The 22,139-nt window shown below is 42.9% G+C and overlaps 1 protein-coding gene across 1 annotated transcript in view; it reads right to left on the reverse strand.

The window, feature by feature from the left end:
* The window catches only part of plxnd1 (plexin D1), a 65,335-nt gene that overhangs the window by 12,290 nt on the left and 30,906 nt on the right, over positions 1 to 22,139 (reverse strand). The window contains exons 13-24 of the mRNA XM_028582171.1: positions 20,341 to 20,486; positions 15,861 to 15,966; positions 14,374 to 14,513; positions 13,871 to 14,050; positions 13,337 to 13,421; positions 12,831 to 13,094; positions 9,144 to 9,293; positions 6,227 to 6,341; positions 5,493 to 5,600; positions 3,624 to 3,736; positions 2,468 to 2,572; positions 1,392 to 1,522 (exon numbers count right to left, since the gene is read on the reverse strand). Coding sequence (XP_028437972.1) covers positions 1,392 to 1,522; positions 2,468 to 2,572; positions 3,624 to 3,736; positions 5,493 to 5,600; positions 6,227 to 6,341; positions 9,144 to 9,293; positions 12,831 to 13,094; positions 13,337 to 13,421; positions 13,871 to 14,050; positions 14,374 to 14,513; positions 15,861 to 15,966; positions 20,341 to 20,486 — 1,643 coding nt within the window. The remainder of the gene's footprint in view (positions 1 to 1,391; positions 1,523 to 2,467; positions 2,573 to 3,623; positions 3,737 to 5,492; positions 5,601 to 6,226; positions 6,342 to 9,143; positions 9,294 to 12,830; positions 13,095 to 13,336; positions 13,422 to 13,870; positions 14,051 to 14,373; positions 14,514 to 15,860; positions 15,967 to 20,340; positions 20,487 to 22,139) is intronic.

Genomic DNA, 22,139 nt, shown 5'->3' on the forward strand with positions numbered 1-22,139 from the left:
TATTGATTACGGAAGCTTTAAAGGCACACTATGCAAAATTTGTACCTTAATATAACAGTTTCAAAGTAATTTCGATGGTAAACGAACTCGTAGTAGGGCGAATCATGCCGACAGCAAAGCAGGGGAGGTACGCCGATCGGGAAACCAGCAATGCAAGTTTGGAGGCGGTGACCCACCAAATCTCAAGACAATCACAAATTGCTTTACTGTTATCGGTTCTGCAAACATCCACCAGAACCTTTTGCACATTGGTGACCAGCACCAGATATCTATTTCGAGTGTCTTTTATTACACGCACAACATCCCAGACAACATAGCGAGATTGATGTCGGGTCTAGGAGGCGGCGCAGACGGAGGAGGGAGAGAAAGCAGAGCGGGGCCGCAGGTCCGGTGTTATGCTAAGGCTAGTAGCCACCTCTAGCCACCTCTACCGAGCCTGTATCTCTCCAATGCCAGATCCCTGGTGCATAAAACGGACGACATGGAATTACAACTCACTGGAAATCTCCATGTTCGTGACTGCTGCGTTTTGATTATCACTGAAACCTGGCTTCACCCGGGGATACCCGATGCTAGCATGCAGCTAGCAGGCCGCACTCTGCTACGCTGGGACAGGACTGAGGACTCTGGTAAGAGCAGAGGAAGGACTGGTGTAATAACAGCAGACTTATAGATAAACACTGTTCCCCTGACCTTGAGTACATATCTGTAAGATGCTGGCCTTTCTTTCTATCGAGAGAGCTAACAGTAGTGATTGTTACGGCTGTGTATATTCCACCCAACGCCAATGTTAACGCGGCGCTCTCTCTCCTGCTGGACACCATAAACTAAAAGCAGCGGGCCCACCCCGACGGTGTTCATATAATCGCAGGAACTTGAAGACTGTAGCCTACTCCCGACATTTTATCAACATGTCAATTAACTTGCTTGCGTTCTATGTTGTATGTTATTACGCTTGCTTGTTGTATGTCAGTTTTTACCACCATCCGCCTATACTTTTTTTGCACTTCTGGTTAGACGCAAACTGCATTTTGTTGCCTTTGTACTTGTACTCTGCACAATGACAATTCAGTTGAATCTAATCTAATCTAATCTAATTTACGAAGTTGTTGATTCATCCAATGTTGATAATAAGACCACGGGGGAGGGGATCAGGCCGTGAGTGCAGAGAAAGCTCTGCGTGAGTGGTATTTACGACAGTAACGTTAAATAAAAGTACTCCACAGCGACTCTAGGGGTAGCTGTTTGACAAAAAACGGAAACTGCATAGTATGCCTTTAAAAACACCTCACATATGATGAAATCTGTAAATTCTACTGATTCTAATGACCTAAAGTTAATCTGGATGGATAAACTGTCATTTTTACATTTTTACAACTGTCTGCATTTACCTGTCTCGTACAGCGAAGTCCTTCTGCTGCTCCAAGGCGTGGACAAACGTGACCAGGAAGTGCTTGTTGTTAAGAAGAGTGGAGAACAGAGTGATGCCCTCCTCTACGTTAGGCTTTGTTGTGTTGGTAGCCTGAGGACAGAAGGTGGATGAAACTGTTATTTCTCTGTGTGATTTCACCTAAACTGCATTACACACTTGCTGTGCCCTCCCTAATCTATCTCACCACCTCTTGTCTCGAGTGACCCATCTAGTGAACACTTCATATGTCTATCACACCTCCTCCTCCTGCTTCTTCAGGTAGCTCCGTCTCTGGTAGGTGTAGCTCCCGCTCTGGTCCCAGACTGTGTGTGATTGTCTCTAAATGTGCGGAGTCGACTTAATGAGTATGGCCTATCTTTGGGTGCGAGTCCGACTAAGTAGCAGTGTGATGAAGTCTTCCCTCTGGACTGCAGCCATATGGTGTGGTTTGCAGCCTGACAGAAGGAGAACAGGGGTGTCCATTAAGATAAATGCCCGCCTGTGAGATTTATTTGCTGTGACCTGGAAAACACTTCCTGGGAAGACGATGTGGATCCAAGGCACTTCATCACCGCTAGACAGCCTCCCCCCGGCTGCCGACCCAAAACTAGCGCTGCAATCGTTACTTTCTCTCTTCTTAACGTGCACAGACACACATGCATGTGCAACACCCTTGTGGAAATGAACTAGAGATGGATCTTGATGTGAAAGCATACTATTCAGTTGTCCAAGAGCCAGCGGGAAGTGTGTCAACAACCTGCCAACAACATGGTGGGCAGCGGGTTTTTTGACAATCTGAATTTTCACTCACTAGCAACCACTGTATGACATGCATTAGTATTCATATGTGCACACACAAGAGCATGTGAGTTCACACAAACACACGCTGATATACCCCTCGGACATTATAACAAGCACCCAAAGGCAAAAATACACAATATGCTTTTCTTCACAAGTTTGACCCAGTTGAGGAGCAAGAGAGTGAAAAAGGAGCCAAATCAAGGAAGTCTGGCAGAAGAAAGCCTAACCTAACGTCCTAATGGCTTAACCCTTTACCTGCCAGTCCTGCAGCAGCGGGTGGGTCTCTGGCAGCACACGTGGGCCCAGGCCATCATTCTCATAGGCGGGCTGGACCAGACTCTTCTCGTAATCGGAACACATCTGAAACACACATAAACACACACACACAGAAAACTGTAATACAAAGTCAGCTCTAGTCATAAACACAGGAAGATGAATAGACAGGGAAAACAAAAAGAGCTGGCCTTGAGACTTTGGCGGTAAATTTGCAGTCTGGACCCAAAGGGCAGAATTTCATGAAGAGGCCCTGAATAGGCCCCTTACTGACCATGAAAAGGAAACATAACACCGTGACACGAAACGTCATGAGCCTTAATGGCTTCAGAGACAAACTGACCCAGAGCCAAGAGGCAGCCTTTTCAACTCGGTCTGCCTTTTCAGGATAGATACATTTGGTTTGTATTCTAACTTTGTCTAAGTCTGTGTCAAACACTGTGTTGTGTGTGTGTGTGTAATCTAAGAGAACCAGAAGCTCTGGTGGGAAAAAAAAAGAGCACAAAAGGTCAGAGTAGAGTGTTTGCTGTTTTAGCGGAAAACTATGGAGAGATGATACTGAAGCAGAAACACTTGAATTTATGTTTCCCTCTATGCAGCTTTTCAACACTCTCCCCGCTCGCTTCCTTCACAACAGAAAACAGTGTCCCGTCTCTATTGCAACAGACAAGCGCGGCTGCAGTTGTGCAAGAGCTTGTATACTTGCGAAACAGTGTGGGTGTATGAGCAGAGTGAGGAGTGTGTTTTGAGAAATCAGGGGGAAATTTTCCGTGTCTCGGTGCCCACCATTGTTCTGTCTATGCCTGTGGTTGGAAGACAAGGCCGCTGAGTTGTGTTTGTCCGTCTCAGTGGGAAGATAGACCCACAGTCTACCTTCAGGGTGGATCACACATCAGAAAAATGCTTACCTATAGAGAACACATTAACTCTCCTGCAGGGTGCCAAAACTGAGCTCCACTTCACTAAATGTCTACTGTAGGTTTAAAAGTTTCAAGGTGAATTTTCATCCTGCATATTACAAGCGGTGGGAAAAATGGGACATGTAGGGGGAAAGAGAATATTAAAACCCCACCGAGAAAAATGGTATTGTCAGTCTGCCAGTCGAAATCAGATAGTGGGGAAAAATAGGCTTCCTCACCTTGGGGAAGAACGTGCGTGTGACAAACTGTTTGTACTCCAAAAAGGGAATGCCCTGGCTGCGATTCAGCTCCTTGGTCAGGTCTGTCATGTCCGTCTGCAGCTCTGCAAAGCCTGAAATGGCAAAAAAACAACGGAAAGACCCAAAAGGGTTTGAATCATGGGACTGTTTCTGAATCACAGTCCTGTTTCTGGCTCCTTAAGCTGCATTTGTTGCTAAGAAAAATGAGCCAAAAATCTGTTCACAGGCTAATGCAATAACCATCAAATTCTCCCAGGGTGCCGTGGGATCTGTAAGAATCTGGCTGATTTTAGTGGAAGACATTTCAGATGAGACTGTATCATTTAGTTGCCTAAATATAGTGTCATGTTCTAGTTAAAAACTAAATGTACCAAAAGCTGACCCTCTGATTTTTCTGTCCCTCTCTCTCTCTCTCTTTGCCAGTCCACCATGGCATGCAGGCAAATATTTACCAAATGACAATCAGAGCAGCCAATTCCAGTCCCTCATCCAAAACATGTGTGCAGGCTGCAGTTTACATGCTGTAGAAACAGTATCAGCATTTCCAGACACTGACTTGAATCTGCATGCTAACACTGTAGCCCCTTCATTGGATAGCATGGTCTAGGAGAGGATAATGTTCTCCTCTAATGAGACGCTGGAGATCCCTTTATTGAAAAGCTCTTCCTGTCACAGGATGACGTATTTGGGTTACAATACCAGTTTCTTCAGACTGTGTTTGTAGAAAGAAGGGGATACTAGACCTGAGGGATTTGAAACATATTTCATTTACTCCACCAGGTTATTTATCCTCCATCTCACTAAAGCGTTCTCTAAACCACCAGTTAGTTCACACCATCAGCTCCCGATTGGACGCAGCAGGCCTGAATACCAAACCTCCCCTCTGCCTCACTTTTTAGACAAATACCAAAACGCTCCCATTCCTGTAACCTGGAATATGTCAATTTCCCATCTTCCCTCACTCCCTCTTCTCCTGCTTTTATTACATCTTTCGTCTCAGCAGAACTATCTCTCACTTTGTGCACATTCACCCTGAACACAGCCACAAATCTATCTGTGTCCTCTGACTAAATAACCTCTCCTCCTCTTCTCTACTCCACTCCCTCCCACGCTTCTGCTTCTCCTCGGACTCATGGCCCTGACTCCCGCTCCTATCGCTTCCTCCCTCCATTTCTCTTTCTCTATCCGTCCCCCTCATCTCTACGCAATAAATCTGGTTGCTCAGACGCGGAGTGGCCTTCACACGGCTTTACTCTAATGCCCTGGAAACACAGACACACAGACACACACACACACACACACACACACACACACACACACACACACACACACACACACACACACACACACACACACACACACACACACACACACAGACAGACAGACACAGAGCACTAAACACATACACACACAGGCCTTGGTCCTACAGGGTATAGACACAGCAAAAGCGATGTGGCCAATCAGTGTGCCTGCGTGTGACTGATCATTTGTCAGACACTGTGTTTTATGAGTCACGCTTACTCGGCACAAATCTGTCAACTGTTGTATATCCCTCCTACTTCAGCCTGGAAACAATCTTAAACAAACACACATTTTGTGCGCACACACACACACACACACACACACACACACACACACACACACACACACACACACACACACACACACACACACACACATTTGTGAAACACAAATATGTGGTCAATATTTCTGTCTTCCCACAAGGTCTTTTTTCATGTCAAGCGACACAAAACATTTGAAATCTAAACAACTACACAAGGAAGAGCTTGTAGAATAGTGTAGGATGTATGCGTGTCTGTGCATGTGTGGGTTTTTGTGTAAACACACCTTTACGGATCTCATCTCTGATTTGGGACTCCATCTCCTCCATTTGGAGTAAAGTTTTCTGCCAGTAGCGTTCCGCCCTCCGGCTCTTTGTGCAGTACACTACAAGAGCTGAGAAAGACAAAATGCAGTGTGTTTCAACTCAATGACTGTAATCACACACTGACAACTTCCAGTAAACCAGAGAATAATCTAAAGGATCAAAAATGTGTCTGAAAGATTTTGAGTTGATGAAATGACGTTCAGAAATGGTTTTATATCACCTTTTGTGAGCCTGTGAAAAATATGTGCATGAATCTATCTGACTGTGAGAACATGTAAATGAAAATGTTCTTGTTTGTGAATGTGTAAATAGAATTTGTGCACATATGATTTCAACGGTTATGTCACACCTAAAGTCTGACAAGAAATAAGGGTTTTGTGAACATATGAGAACAAACTCAAAGCAGGAAACTGAAAAATCCACCATAGCACCAATTTTCACCCATACACCTGCCCTGCACACACACTCACACAAAGAATACAGAAGTACAGTACGCACACACATACACACATAAGCACACAGACAGTGAGGGGAACAGTGGGGTCTTTGTGCTTCGGGTACTGAAGAGGGATGAAGCAGGAGTGCGGGAAACTATGACACAAGGATTCCTTTTATCTTTTCAACATCTGGAGCATCCATTTCTACAGCAGGCATACATCCATCATCTGCTGGTGAGCATGTGTACACAACCTACCCACAGTGCACAGCAGCAGCAGCACACAGCACACCACAATGGATACCACAATGGCCAGCTCACTGCCGCCGAGCTGCACTTTGGCGATGGTGTGACGAAAGTTCCCCACTTGCACCTAAGAGGAAAAAAAAGCAACACGTTTTCTTTTATTAGTTTTCCTCTACAGCTCTCACCATTACATTGTCATACAAAAGCAAATCTAATCATGTTATATATATTCTTTTATTTTTATTTTTTTTATAAATCATTTGTTTTTCTTTTATTGTAGTAGTTGTAGTTGTTTATTTGTTTGTAGCCCACATGGACACCAAACAGACCATTGCAGTGGTGAAATCTGTCAGAAGAATAGCACAACTTCTCACATTAAATCTTATGTTGCTAACAAAAAACTCTTCTCCAAAGCATTATAAATACAATCTACCACAAAAGCTTCCTTCCATATACACAATGCAAGTCTTTTATGATCATTCAACTAGAAGAAGTCATAAGAGATGAAGATGCATTTTAGCATATGATATAATATATATATATATATATATATATATATATATATATATATATATATATATATATATATATATATAAAGAGCAATACAACTCACTTTAATCACATTAAAAACAAAGCCTTCTTTTTCAGATCGACCATCAATCCTACCCTACCTACAGCTAGTAGTAGTGAATCGGACCTACTGTAACTGTGTAAAGGTATTTGACGTTTGGTTAGACTATGCTTTACATAACGCTCTAGTGTTTTTTTTTTGAGAAACAATCATTTTAAATTGGTCCATACAATAACAGACCATCGTTCCAACTCATAAGGAAACATTTGCATTTCATGAATATTACTGTACACTATGACCTGTCTTGAAAAGCCACTGTTTAGATTTTGTCACAAGTCTACTCCAAAGCTGTGTGAGGAAATAAAGGAAAGAGGAAATAATAATATTTCTCAAGATCTGAAATTGTTAAATACCTCCATGGAAACTAGGTTGTCAAATGATAAGTTTGAGTCATTACTGTGTTTTATCTTTAAAAGAAAATCTGCATTATACTAATGTACATCTGTTATGGCAGTACTGTGCTTAATTATTATAAGCTAAAAAAGATAATTTGATTTTGAGAAAGAGAAACAAAGACAGAGGCAGAGACAGACGGAGCATGAATGAGCAGACAATGCATAGTAGTTGCATTAAGTATTTTCTTTGTAATACAGTATAATAGTGCATGCAGTATAACATGGGTGTTTTTTTTAATGGGACCACAAGTGCCTGCACACATCCACATATGCGCAGACACATCGTTTTTTTCATGGACACAGGTGCAGACACAAAAATAAATTACACTGTAGATTTTGAAAAATGGCCTCTCACTGCAACGAGCTGTAAGAGTCACCCAGTTCAGAGCAACCCAGATGTGACAAGAAAAGGACTTTCACTTCTGCCTTCTGATTAGTCAGCAGAGTCTCTGTGTTCCCTCCTCACATCCTTCCCTCTCCTTCCCCAATCCGAACATACTTCATAAAAAGAGCCTCAGATAAAAAGCCTCCAATCCTCAGACCAAATCCCCCTTACGCTGGTTCTACTCTGAGGTGGGAAACTGGCTCACTGGGCTCCCTCTTTCTTTTCTCATTCCATCTTTCTCTTTCTGGTCCAGGCATTAATTTACCCAGGCCAGTAAGAGAAGGCCGTCTTCCAGAGACTGCATCAGCCAGGCCTGGTGTAATGGAGGGGAAAATGCCATTGTTCCATGTTCCTATTTCGCTCAGGGTATAAACTTCCCCAGATCCACTTCTGCAGCTCAGCTCCACTTCAGAGCCAAGCAAAACATGGGCATGTAAAAATAGATATGCCACCGAAAGTAAGTGAAGAAACATAAATGGCCATAAGCTATTCAACGGCCCAACATGTATTCAAATGTGCAGACACAAAGGAAAATGTCTTGTGTTTAGTCCCCTGTCGAATGGGCATACTAATCATCCTCTCTGCTTAGGTGCAGGCAGCCCACCCATTTGAGTTATGACATCTCATTTGACCCTTGCCCTTCCTTTATGTCTTTGCTAATTGCCTGTGTTTATTCTCAGACATCCTGAGAGGCAGACAGGGCTGGGTGGGGATGAGAGCGAGCCACAGGTACACAAGGTGGGAGAGAGAGAGGAGGCAAACTAAAAGAGCTTTCCTATTTCTGTGTTAAAGTGAGGAAGCATTACAACTCAACTGACAGATAGAGACGGAATAACATGTGTTTCTGAGCTATTTCAGCAAACCACTCACAGTCTAGCTTGTATTTAAATATAGATGAATGCTTTTCCCCCTTAATAAAGCCCTATCAGAATGGCCAACAACAGATGGGAAACGTGGGTAGAGGAAAGAGAGTGTCTGGTTTTATCAGGAATGTGCAGTGCTCGACCACGTCTTGATTAAGACCATTAATTGCGATGTAGGGAATTCAGAGACAAAACAAAAACACAAGCGAGGAGTGAGATCATGGCTGAGTCAGAAGACTCAGGTCTCACTGTGAGCAGATAGTGTCTACGTGATAGGTGATTGTGTTGGCGATGAAAGACCGACTGATAAAGGATTAAAGAGATAAAGGACAGTAAACATTTCACTGTTGTTCTGCAGCATTGTGGAGCAGAGTGACGGCTCAACTGCTGATTCATGGTGGCGTGCTCAGAGACTACAAACCATTCATAATGCTTGGAGAGAGACACACATACATATCACTGACAGTGCATGGACCTGTGCAAATCAAATCTGTTTCAATAAACATCCCAGATGGTCTGGATTCTGCCTAAATGTTTGGCTTACGAGTACTGTGTGACAGATGGGTGATATCCTTAAATTATCAGGGTCTATCCAGCAATATTTTCATGTGTATTTGTATTTTATTGTCGTGTTTTACATGTTTGCATACTTACAGTGACAGGCAGCTCTCTCTCGCTGGAGCTCAGCAGTCCATTGATGGTGCAGTGGAACAGCTGGTCGTTGTGGAAGCTGATGTTACAGGGATAGGAGCCAATCATCACCGAGTATTCCTCCGGCACCAGGTCCAGATCGCTTGGTCCTTTCTGCGCCAGAAATGAACAAAAACAGCAGTCGGTCCGTCGGTTGTAAGAGACCAGAGGTGGTTTGAAGAGGCACAAATAAGATTTATGAAATTAACCTACACATACGTGCACACACACACACACACACACACACACACAAACAGAAACAGAGCTGCGGCAGGCCTGTCATGCAGCGGTCACACAGAAGAAGCCAGGAAAAAAGTCATCCAGTTTGGGCTCAGGTTCAGCGTAAAACAGCAAACATTCCCGCTGCCTCTCTCACATGGCCAGAGAAGTTTCTACAAACAAACCCGCTGATAGTCATCCCTGCCTCTGCCCAAAATAACATTCTCAGGGCCTTTACAGGAGCCTGTTGGACTAAGCTGCACAGCTATTTTTTTATCAATCCAACTCTCTTGCCGTGTCAATCCAAGCCCAACCCATCACTGCTAATTTCTGGTTTAATTAAGGGGGCACTTCACCGATTTTACACTTGAAGTACATTTTGCTAGTTGTGACGAGTAATCTCAACATGGGTTTGGAGACAACATAAAAGAAAGCCTGTGGGGCATGGAGTTTGAAAGACGTTTACCAAGCAAGGAGGGTTTAATGAAAGATTCTATTATGTTGCATTATGGGAAATGTAGGATCCAGTGTTTTTGGAACTTCTTCTTTTTGTGTCTCTATGTCCCCACACTTTCAAGAAGTGCAATACTAAATCACTGAAATAGCCCTTAAAGGTTCAATATGTAATACTGACAGCTAGCATTTAAAATAGTTACTACAGTCCAAATTCAAAATACTGGAGAGAGTCATCTCCCCGGCCCCTCCTCCCCAGACTCGAAGTTCACGGTGGTTGCCAGGTTGAGAGCGCTTCCAACAATGTTGCTAGACGCTAGTCTCACATAGCGAGACATTACCCCACAGCACAGCGGAGTAGCTAACGTTAGATGCTGGCTATGTTGACAGTCATAAAAGCCCATGCTCACGCAGAGCTCTGTACCCGACTGACAACCACCCTATCTCGGCTTAAAATGATGTCAACAGCCGCTAAAAACACCACTACCTTGCAGTCTTCTCTACCCTACTGCCAGACAAACTTTCTTGGCTTAAAATTACGGCATCAACCGCTAAAAACACCACTACCTCGCCCTCCTCTCTACACGATTGACAGCCACACCTTCGTGGCTTAAAATTATGGCAACAGCTGCTAAAAACACCACTACCTCGCCTTCCATTCTACCTGACTGCCAGACACACTTTCTCGGCTTAAAATTATGGCAACAGCCGCTAAAAATAATCTGACTGCTCTTGTTTCTTGCCCTGTCAGTCTTCTTTTTCAGGATGTTACAGTATTCCTAGAACTCTACAGTTAAATTTGTATGTACCGTGTTATTACTAATATAGGAGTGATGCAAAAAAACTATGAAAATAAGACTCAATTTGTATGAAACTGCAATTTCCCTTTTATATAAGAATGACGAGTAAGGAAGTATGTGTGTGTGTTTATCCCCAGTGTGCTTCCTTGCTTTGACTACACCCTTAGGATCCTGTCCTGTCCCTACTGCAGGATGCCACCCCATGGGTCTCTGTCAACAAATGCTTCCTAACACAGACAAAACACGTACACACAAAAACACACATGCATACACAGTCATTATACACATATAAACAAAAAGTGCATCAAACTATCATACAAAATATGTTTGAGCATATTGTAAAACATACTTTATACAACATATATACAACATGTTCACACTTAAACTCATTGGACCAAAACAGGATGAAAGCAAACAAAATCCATCCACATTCCAGCTCAGGTCCTTAATATAGGACTAACAAGCTCCCTATTAAACAACAACACACATTCTGTCTCCAGCCTCCTCCCCCCTTCATGTCCACCACAAGTGGAATCCACCTTCCTTAAGAAAACAGGAAACAGCAGATGAGTTGCCGAAGTACACAGGCTGAGGCAGCGATTCCGCAGGGGCCTCATCCTGACACTCACAAACACATCAAGAGGAAGCTGCATCTTGTTCAAACTTCCCTGTCTGTGCTGTCAGCATTTGAATGTCGTACGGTGTCACAGCCCACAGCCTTTTCGGGTGATGAATCCATGCAGACAGGTGCTTAGATCAGCCAGACCACAGGAACATGGGACCTCCCACTGAGCTGCCACTGCACCCTTTCCCCCCCCCTCAGACCCCCAACTGAAATCAACATGTCTCAGCGGACGGGCCTTTGATGTGCTTTATGTGCCTCTGGTTTATGTGAATATGAATAAAGGAACGCTCAGACTTGTCTGCTGTTCACAGTGGGTACAGTCTGCTTACAGCAGCGGAGCTTTTGGAGCCAAGAAACCTTTAGAGAATACCATCACTTGTTCTATGTAGAATTTGAATATGGGTTTTTGAAAGCCAAGATTGTCAATAGCCTATAATAGTGTTTTCTGCTGATAGTATCTTTTTTTTTGTTTATTAAGATTATTTTTTGGGGCTTTGTCCCTTTATTAGATAGTGACAGCAGATAGACAGGAAAGGTGGGAGAGAGTACCCAGTACGGCCCTGGGGATGACACGCAGCAAAGGGCCGCAGGTCGGACTCGAACCTGGGCCGCTGCAAATGACTCAGCCTACATGGGGCGCTTACTCTTACTGGGTGAGCTAGAGGTCGCCCCACTGATAGTGTCTTTAAGTTTAACAAAATATAAAACGCAAGCTCTAGGTAGAAGCAATGTCAGTTGGTTGGCCGGTTGGTCCACCTCCTTGGTCCAGAAATATCTCAAAAAACGATTGGATAGTTCAGACAGTTATGCACTCATGTTCCCCAGGGGATGTATCCTCCTTTAGTAATCCCCTGACCTGTCAATTAGCACCAACATGAGGTCCACATTTTTGGTCTCAACAGCTATTGGATGAATTGACATGACATTTGATGCAGACATTCATGTTCCCCTCAAGATAAATTGTTATTACGTTGATCCTTTGATTTTTCATCTAGCTCCATCATCAGGTCAAATTTTTAATTTGTCCAATACTTGGTTTGAGACCAAATACATGCAAACCTAATGACATCAGCCTAAACTGTACTTTGTGTTTAGTGCAAGTTAGCATATGTTAGCATGCTAATATGCCAAGCTAGGATGGCAAACATGGTTAACATTACCTGCTAAAGATCGGCATTGTCACTGTGATATGCACAGAAATATTGAGGTAATAATTTAGCCAAATAACAATTATGTAATTTATCTGCCAAAAATGTAAGTTACATTTTTTAAATATTATAATCTCTGTTACTTAAAATTGTTCAACACTTTAACCTAAATTGTTAAGTAATTCAAAAAGATTAAGATTCGACATGCAGATTAAATTCTTGTTTAATTTATGATACAACCCTAGTGCTACTGCAAACTATTGCTGCAGTTATATTGAACCATTCAATATAAAGTGTATGTAATCAATAAAACAACATTCTATCCGATTAGAGGTGAACATTTGCTTTTCATCAGAAAACCAATGAAGCACTAATCTGAACTTCCTGTCTCAGCAGTGTCACTCACGTTGATGATGAGTGTCAGTGGCTCTCCTGGGTGGTGTTTAATCAGCTTCTCTTTGTTGGCAGTGAAAAACTGAGGGTCCTCCACATACTCCAACGGGAAGTGACCTTTCCGAGGTTCCTCCTCCTCTTCTTCGCTATCATAGGTGAAGGGGCTGTCACCCGTGTAGAGGATTCCGTTCAAGATAAACTGCGCTGAGGTCTGCAGGGACTGGCTGGACGCCGGGGATGGGCAGGTGATCGTGAAGGGGGAAACCACTGTGCAGCGCTGAAGTAGGACCAGAGAAGACAAGGTAGCTTAAAATGCATTCTTTTCCATTAACTTATCAGATGGTTAATGACATGATCTACCTGAAACATAATTCACTGTGTGACTAAAATGACTAAAGGAATAGTTTGACATTTTTGGGAAATCTGCGCATTAGCTTTCCTGGTAGAGTTGGTTGAAAGGTGTATGTATGTTTGAGAGTTTTATCAAGTTAAAAGGAAACAATTCAGCTGTTTACTTACTTTTTCTCCAATTTCCAGGACGTCCATGGTGGCACTTTGCACCAGACCAAAACCCTGGCCTGTCACTGTAATGGTCCTGCCACCACTGTGATACACACACACACACACACACACACACACACACACACACACACACACACACACACACACACACACACACACACACACACACACACACACACACACACACACACACAGAGAGAGAGAGAGAGAGAGAGACATATCTCAGCCATGACAAAAATGTCAAATTCATACTGGTATGCAAATACTTTTGGGACACTCACACTGCACCAAACAAAGAAACAGAGGACCAGATAATAATGCAACACAGTTCAAATGCAGTGCATAACTGCTGTCACACACATGCTGTGCTATTTAGAACACAATAGGGAGAAACTGCCGCAAATCAGGACGACATTACAGTAATGACTTACTGTATGTCAATGAATCTAGGAGACGAACCGCAGAGTCCTCCAGCTTGAGATGTTTAAGACATCTTGGGTTTACGTAATACTTCAGAAACAGTCAACCTACCTGAGGTAGCTCTTTTTGGGGTGGATGGAGCTGATGGTGGGGTTCTTCTCGTAGGTGTAGGTGGTGCTAAGCTCTGCACTTTGACAGGGACGGTTTTCAAACTCCACACACACTGACACTGAGTCAGTGTGTGCCTGTAAGGCTGGAGGCATGGTGCACTCAATGCTTTCATCTGTTTTCCTAAAAAAACATGAGGTGAATATCATGACTGCACATCTTGTGATGTCTACAAGTGCTCAAACCCCAAATCTGTTTCCGCTTAGACTTAAAGTTATGCTTATTGCAGTTTGGCATATTTTCATAAATATACATTATACATTACTATAGCTACAAGCAGAGCACCTGACTTTAAACATGACACTTAAAGCTACAGTGCGTAGTTTCTGCTGACCCCATAAGGAATTCTAAACAAAATTGTCGGCGCGTCCACATGATACAAGCCTTCAGTGACCGCTGAAAAAATGTACAGCACCATTAAATGACACAATGCTGTGTGTACTCACTCTGTAATGGTGCACTCTAGCGTGTTGTTGACCATGACTCTGACCTGAGAGCCAATGTCCAGGTGCTCCCCTCTGATGATGACTATAGTTCCTCCAGCACGAGAGCCCTTCGTCGGCTCTATGGAGAGCAGCTTTGGGACCTGGATACAGACGAGAGAAATGACACATGACTGAACAACACAATATCTTTTTCACTAGACATCTGACAGCTTCTGTCACAGGAAAAGACAGATTTATTCAAACTGTATTTTGTGCGCTGTGATGTTTTCCTTGACAAAAAATTAAATCTTGTCTCATCCTTTGAGGTTCAAATATCTTGTCTTTAGAGATTGGCTGAGACAGCTGCTGACTATTACAGTAAATTAGGGAAGAAAACTGTGAAGACAGCCCACGCTGCAATATGTTAAAGTGCTGCTGTTGAAGCCAACAGGCCTTTAGGCTCAAGCTTGCAGGACAGCAAAGAGGCAATAATGTTCATGCATACATATGAGAAACTGCATGCACATACAGTCATATATGTACATGCAAACACATATATACACATGCACACACACACACACAAAGGTTCCTGGGGCGAAGATGTATATCTCTGTCCAGCTCTGCATCAGCATTCCCTCTCTTTCCGAACTTTCTATCCCCGCATTGAACCTTGCCTCCGGGGCTACCTCTTATCCCCACTGACAGGATTCACTTCCTCAGTGTGCACGGATGGAGGAGACCTATTGTGTGTTTGAGTGCCAGAGTGGGCGTAAGGAGGCAGATGTTTCCGTCTAAAGGTTTGAGGAAGGAGATGCAGTAGAGGCACATATCCTGTCTCCAAAACAGTTTTCCCTTTCTCTCACATCTTCCCCTCAACACACATCGCTAAAAACCTCTCTCACAATGAGCATCTCAGAGAGGCATAATGTTTGTTGTTCTTGGTTTTCTCCATCCTCATGTATCAAGAGGGGCTTCAAGATCGGGGTAATTTCTCTGTGGGATGACTCACAGGCAGAGATGCTCTTAGGAACTGCTGAAATGATAGACCGTTCCAGCACTGAATTATAAAAAACTCTTTATCTGTAAACAAAGAGAAACAAAGGGCTTACATGGGTATTTCCAATAGCTGAATACTCTAAATCCAATGGGAGTCTGTGTGGGTCGAGGTCATTTAACAATACTGGCTTGCTCGCCTCTACCAGTGATGAATTCAGAGCAAAGGGACATTCCAACATTCGCCATATTTGTTTTTGCTGGCAGCAAGTGCAGAATGACAATGGTGCTTAGTTGCAGTCCAGATGAATGTTTGAAGATTCCCACACACTCGCATTCCTCAGAATCATAAAACGCATCTGTTAACACTCAACTGACACACTTGGGAAGGCTTTCCCAGTGGGGAACAAGGAACAAGAGAGCGTAGAAGAAGAAGAATGTGGAGGGAGAGACGGACAGAACAGACAGCAAAGAACAACAGGAGGGTATATACAGTATATCTGGAGAATACTCACTAAGTATGAGAAGATCTCCTTTGACGTCCCCATCCCACTCTGATCCACATCCACTAGGACAATATCTGTCCTGTCATGTGCAGACCTCCCAGTGACACACACCAGCCTGGGAAATTTAAAAAGAGTGTAACCTCCTTGTTTGGTTGTCAAAACATTATAATCAGAGATCAGTTCATAAAATAACTGATGATAATGGATAAGAACCCTCAAAAGAGCATCATATAATTGTAATCTAATAAACTAATAAAAAAAGACTAAAATTGCAAGTGAGGGGAACCAATATAAAGATGAAGAAAGAGATCTTGATCATGACAGCTAAACAAAGACACGTAATTATTCTCGGAGAATGGTGGTTATGAACTAATTCATCAGACCATATTGCATTTACATATGGAATCCAATAAAGCCTTGAGATATCAGATATTAGGAGATGTAAGGGCTCAAAACTCCTTGGACCAGAGGAGATTAAGGGGCTGCTAAGGCTTGTTCTCTCGCCTCCTGGCTGTGATTAAGCCTTGTGTCATCAGTGCACTACAGGGACGTCTCATATTAACGACACAGTGGTGTACCGTGGCACAGGGATCTACTGTTCTGGGTCCTCACTGGGATAAATGTTCTGGGGGGGGACCCCAACCTTTATCACCTCACATGTTCCCCCTCCAGCTTGACACCCTGTCGGATGATTGACAGAGGAATTGTGGGGAATTTACATAAGCCGAAGAGCTGTGTTTTATGTAGTAGGACCTGGCAGGACATACGGTGAGATGAGGCTGGGCCGGACAGATTGGGGATCGGCTGGGGTCAGGCCATCGGGTCTGAGACCAGGGTTGACTCACAACAACAACTGTTCTGTTTTAACTGAACCCAAACCATTGCAGCATTTAATGAGCCCAATTAAAACATGGATTTTCTTTATAAGCCTGAATAGATGTTAAAAATACTTTTAAATATCCTGCAGTTCCAGCCATCTGTTAGTCTACATTTAATTACAGGAGCATCAGGTAAAGAATGTCATTACACTCAAATTATACTCCTGTCAGTTATGTGCCATGAGGGCAGAAGCGCATGTTTGAAGAAAACGTGTCATTTCACATGCTCTGATTTAGGGAAGAAAGCAAAATAAAATGAAACATGACTATTCACAGATTTAAGCCTGAGGGAAATAAGAGCAACTGGAGCCTGGATCAGTCCGAACCTGTAGGATTGCTCCAGGCCTAACTGGATTCAGGCTGAGAATCAAAATCTAGTCAAAAAAATACAGTGTATCTTGTAGAGTACAGACAAAGGCTTATCAGTAGACAGTAGGTGTGATGAATTAAGCCTGTAGCATTTGAACAGTACATAGACACTGGGTGTGTCATGGTTTCTTCAGGGTTAAGTTAAATGTAAGACTTTTAAAGACATTTTTAATACCACATAGAATGCAGTTAGTTTGTAACACCTCATCGGCGGAAGTATGAAAGCATAATGGAAACCCCGTAGGGACGATATGGCCTTGTTATTTATCATTATCATCATTCATATCACTTTTTTAGTATTTCTGTGCAGAAAGGGCAGTTATTTTCATTATCGATTCTCCTGACAATTCTTTTCTCGATTATTTTGATCTGAAAAACAGTTTAAAAAAATGTCCATTACAGTTTTCCGAAATCCAAGGATGTCTTCAGATTGTTTTGTTGATTGTTTGTCGTGTTGAAGCTGGAGCCAGAAAATAGTTGGCAGTTTTGCTTAAAAAAGTATCAATTATCTATCTATTATTTTTTTAATTGCTGCAGCTCTACCCGCAGTATGCAACAATCATTTCTAATGACATAATTACTGAAATTACTGTGACCTGGACCCAGAAAAGTGGCAGTAAATGGATAGATGGATTAACCAATGAAAAATGATTAATTCATTTTGGTTCATTTAAGTTTCTGCTAAATCCGACTATTGCCCATTGTGAGATGATTAATTTCCTATAACTACAACTCAAAGTAGCAGTAGTGACAGTGCTTGCTACAGGTCTGATAGTGGTGATTGAAAAAAAGATGGTACATCCTCCTGTGCACAATCTACTGCCGCAACAAGCCCACTTTTAGTTTATAGGTGTGTGACGTCTCTCAACAGCCCGCTACTAGATACAAAGACATGCAAAAAAGACTTTTTAATAACTTTTTAAGGCCGTTTTTGCAGACTTGCAGATGCCCTGGTGTGTATGTGTGTGTGTGATGTTAATGCAATGTGATCCCATTTAAAGGACATGCAGACTCCCTGAGCAGACAGAGGCTGGAATGACCCTTGCTCCACATTCCAGCACCACCCCACTACGGAGATATTTATGGGTTTCAGAGAAGGATATTTTGTCTAGTTTTGAAGATGTCTCTGATCATTTCCCCTGAATGGATGAAAATGATCAATATCAATCATGTCTGGGAGTGTTTGGATGACAGTGTTGTCTGCGGTGAAGCTAAATAGACAGGGCGAAGGCCACTCAAGGCTCATGTGAAAATGATAGGTAGGGCAGCAAGAAGGACCTGAGCCAAAAATCTAGAGAAGTACTCCAGTAAATGAGGTGTGCCTAGACTGACTGAGCCATTAATTAAAATGCTGACACCAAGTGAGTGGAACACAGTCTCTCCAGTGCTGCACATTCTTCTTGTGGCACACAGCTGTGAACTTTCACCTCTCAGCACACGAGCAGACACCTGTCTCAACAGCCATGCTAAATGAGGTCACTCGCCGGTGTGTGTGTGTGTGTGTGTGTGTGTGTGTGTGTGTGTGTGTGTGTGTGTGTGTGTGTGTGTGTGTGTGTGTGTGTGTGTTGTGTGTGATGGCATTTCTGCAAGAAACAGTTTGAATTTTAGATCTTCTGAATGAAAATATTTTTGTGAAACAGGGTTATTTTGTTTAGTCCTCACGTCTTCAAGAGTCTTTTTTTTTCTAAATAAGGTTAAAATAAGGGTGACTGTAAGAGCTTTAAGGGATGATCATATCTAATCAAATCAACATGAGGTTCCAACAAGGATAGGAATGTAAAGGTATACGAATGTTCATGAAAGTCAAATGTCCTGACATTGTCAGATGCACTGACGTGTTATGATTTGTCAGTGCCACTTCCTGCAATGAGGATATGCTCTGCTGTCATAACAACCAGCCTCGGGAGCCAATGAGGAATGACGACACCAGATGAGAACACCCCTGGAGTGAAATGTGATTCGCTGTTTTCGACATACTTCGTGAAATGTGTCAGGCAGCTGGAGTGACAGGTAAGACCCACAGGTCACCCTCTAACTGGTCTTAATACAATGATCGGCTTCAGTGGAGCAAGACCAGATAAACAATTCCATTCAAGGAACATTACAGATACTGAATGGAAGTTTGGATGTAACTGTAGAGTTACTGACTTTCATTGAGGTCTGTTATGCCAGTGTTAAAGTGGGGTCCTGCTGTCTCCATGGTGACAGTGTGATGGTCCCTGAGCTACGGAGGGATGGCTATGGAGTCAATTAAAATGAGAAGTGTGCTGCATAATAATATTTGTGAAAATAAGCCTCATGAATACATGAAAACTAAACCATGCGGGATGGTTGACGTTCTATTTTCAAGACTTGTGGAAGTGCAGGAGGCTAATTATCTATGATGGTGATTTGTGAGAGGACTTTTAGTAACTCATTCAAAACTTCAAAACCAGGCGTGGTTGGAGATTTTGGTGTGACTTCTTTCTAACTTCTCACCTGCAGTTTTTCAACTCATTGTCTCCCTTCGGAGACACAAAAGACTTTATACAACTATTTTTCATATATGCAGTAGTACTCCCCCAAAACCTGTAAACGGACTTTGAGGAGTAAAATAGGTGGTGTTTCCTTTTAAATATACTGTAAAACCTGTATTACAGGTATTCAATATTTTGCAGTGGTTCCCAAACTTCATGGCACTACTTAATTTTTGTCATGCTTTTTCCTGCAAATAAGGTCTTCCAGTGTGGGACAGCTAGCTTCCTCTATCCATTAAATGTAATAAGTCTCACTGTACTGTCTGAAAGGGTTCAGGTCTGGTTTCACTCTGCATTCAGAGCTGAGATGAAGGCTACAGTACATGCCAGGATTTCTTTAAGGTTTACTAACTTTGACAAATAATTTCCATCTCTGATCACTATTTCTGCCTGCCGTCCACCTGACCACTCACCTGGCTGAGAGCACGTCAGGTTACCATGACAACAGGTAATTGTAAGCTGTCATCTCAGCAGTCCTAATTGCAGTACAACTGCTTATTTTAGCAGCATTTTAAATATAAATGATGTTCTGTATAGGAGGTGCTCTTGTCACATGCAGCTTGTCATTCTGACAATGTAGATGATGTAAAACGTAATCAAATACGTATAAGGGGAAAAAAGTGTTTGCTCACTGCTATGCTTTAGCAAACACTTGAGGAACAGTTGACATAAGCCTATGTATGCAAATTTGTGAATCATAATTGAGCCATGTGTTATAGTACTTACTCTACAGAGACAGTGTAGAGCTCAGGCCGGAGAGTACATAGCACATCTCCAATAGAGACCTTTACTGCTCCAGCCCTCCGTCCCAGGTTCTTGCCCTGTACTGTCAGCAGGGTGCCTCCTTCCAATGGACCCCTCAGGGGGGAGATCTGACAAAGACAGAATGAAGTAATGAACATGGGGAAAGAAAAGCCTGTAATATGCACAATACATTAGAGCTTGTAAGTAGATTACCTCCCTAAAAATTTTCCACTGATGACGGGTGATAATGAATATGACAGAGAATTAAGAGAATGGAGATGCTGTCTCTGATGCTGACATGGAGGTTGCCACACAGAGAGATAAGGACAAGTGGCCTATGTAAGTATTATTCTGCTGAAGACTGTGATCTAATATAATTGACACACAGTTTAGGTGTATACACACACACAAAGCAGACTCTTAACTGTGCCAGTCTGAGACTCTTCAGCTTCTAATCCTCTACAGCACATGCAAATAAAGAGCAGCCTAAGAGCCCCCTTCACATCCCACAAGAGACAGACAGAGTGAGAGAGAAAGGGCTGGAGAGGCGAGGTGGAGAGCGCAGCAGAAAGGTGGATGAGTGGGAAGGCAATTTAGGGAACTGAGTGTCGAGAGGAGAGTGAATACTGATGGTGGTGGGGAGAGAGCAAAGCCTCAACAGGGAAATGAATGCAGAGCTATTCCCTTTCATCTGTTATCCTGTGTCTGCTCTGTCAAATTCCTTAGTCCCATTTATGCTGTTGTTTAGAGGCATTCTCACACGCATCATTTCAGCCCTTGCCTTTGGTCTCTTAACTATATTATATATACTACATTCAAGAGCCACGGAAAGAAAAGGGAGAACAGTCCCCTCTCCAATCACCACGGAAACACAGCTTCAGAGATAGCATCTCCGACGCCCAGACAGAAGCAATCTACCCTCATTTTGCCACTGTAGCACAGCTAGCCCAGCTGTGTACATGCTTTTCTGAATGACCCCCTGGCTGAGCTGAGGTCAGTGTGACCCCTCTGTGTTATTACCCTGGCTCCGGCTCTATCACAAACCGAGCTTGAGAATGAAAACAGCCCTTCTGTTTGGTCTAGGTGAGGGGACAAGATTTGGCTCTGCATACAGATAATTTGAAGCCCGCAAGAGTGACAGCACAGATAAATAAACCATATTTCCCAGCTAAAATGGGAAGGCAGTTAAGTAAAGAAAGAGTGTATTACTTTTAATATTGTGTGAAAACAAACCAACCCATTACTTACAGTATTTCTGTGGGATCTACGCCACAGGAAATAATGCAAATGTTTTTGTGCTTTTAGATATCAAGTGTTACCACCCTGTGCCTACACACACACACACACACACACATATATATATATATACTTCCTTTGACAAAAACACATATATGCATTCCTTCATATACATGTAATGCCCAACGACTTAAATGCATGCGTGAGCATGTATGCACACATACTGTAGCATGGCAGACGAATGAAAAGCACCCACCCTCTCTACAGAGCTCTGCAGTAAGCAGAGTTATTTATCATCACTATGCGTCTCATAGCACCTAGTGTGTCTCTGTGGTGCCATTGAGCATGGATATAAACATCAGCTGGCATGCTGTTCATTTACACCTCTTACAAGTGTGTGAGTCTTGATTTACAGCGCAAACTCTGCCAGGCCTCCAGGGAGATCACAGGGTGTGAATGGGTCTCTGCGAAAAGTAAACTCCACAAGGAATGTTGGAGCTATGAAACGCATTTGAGGACTAAATTATTCCACATCCTTGTATTCA

The sequence above is a fragment of the Perca flavescens genome, chromosome 7, assembly GCF_004354835.1.
Source record: "Perca flavescens isolate YP-PL-M2 chromosome 7, PFLA_1.0, whole genome shotgun sequence".
NCBI classification, from domain to species: domain Eukaryota; kingdom Metazoa; phylum Chordata; class Actinopteri; order Perciformes; family Percidae; genus Perca; species Perca flavescens.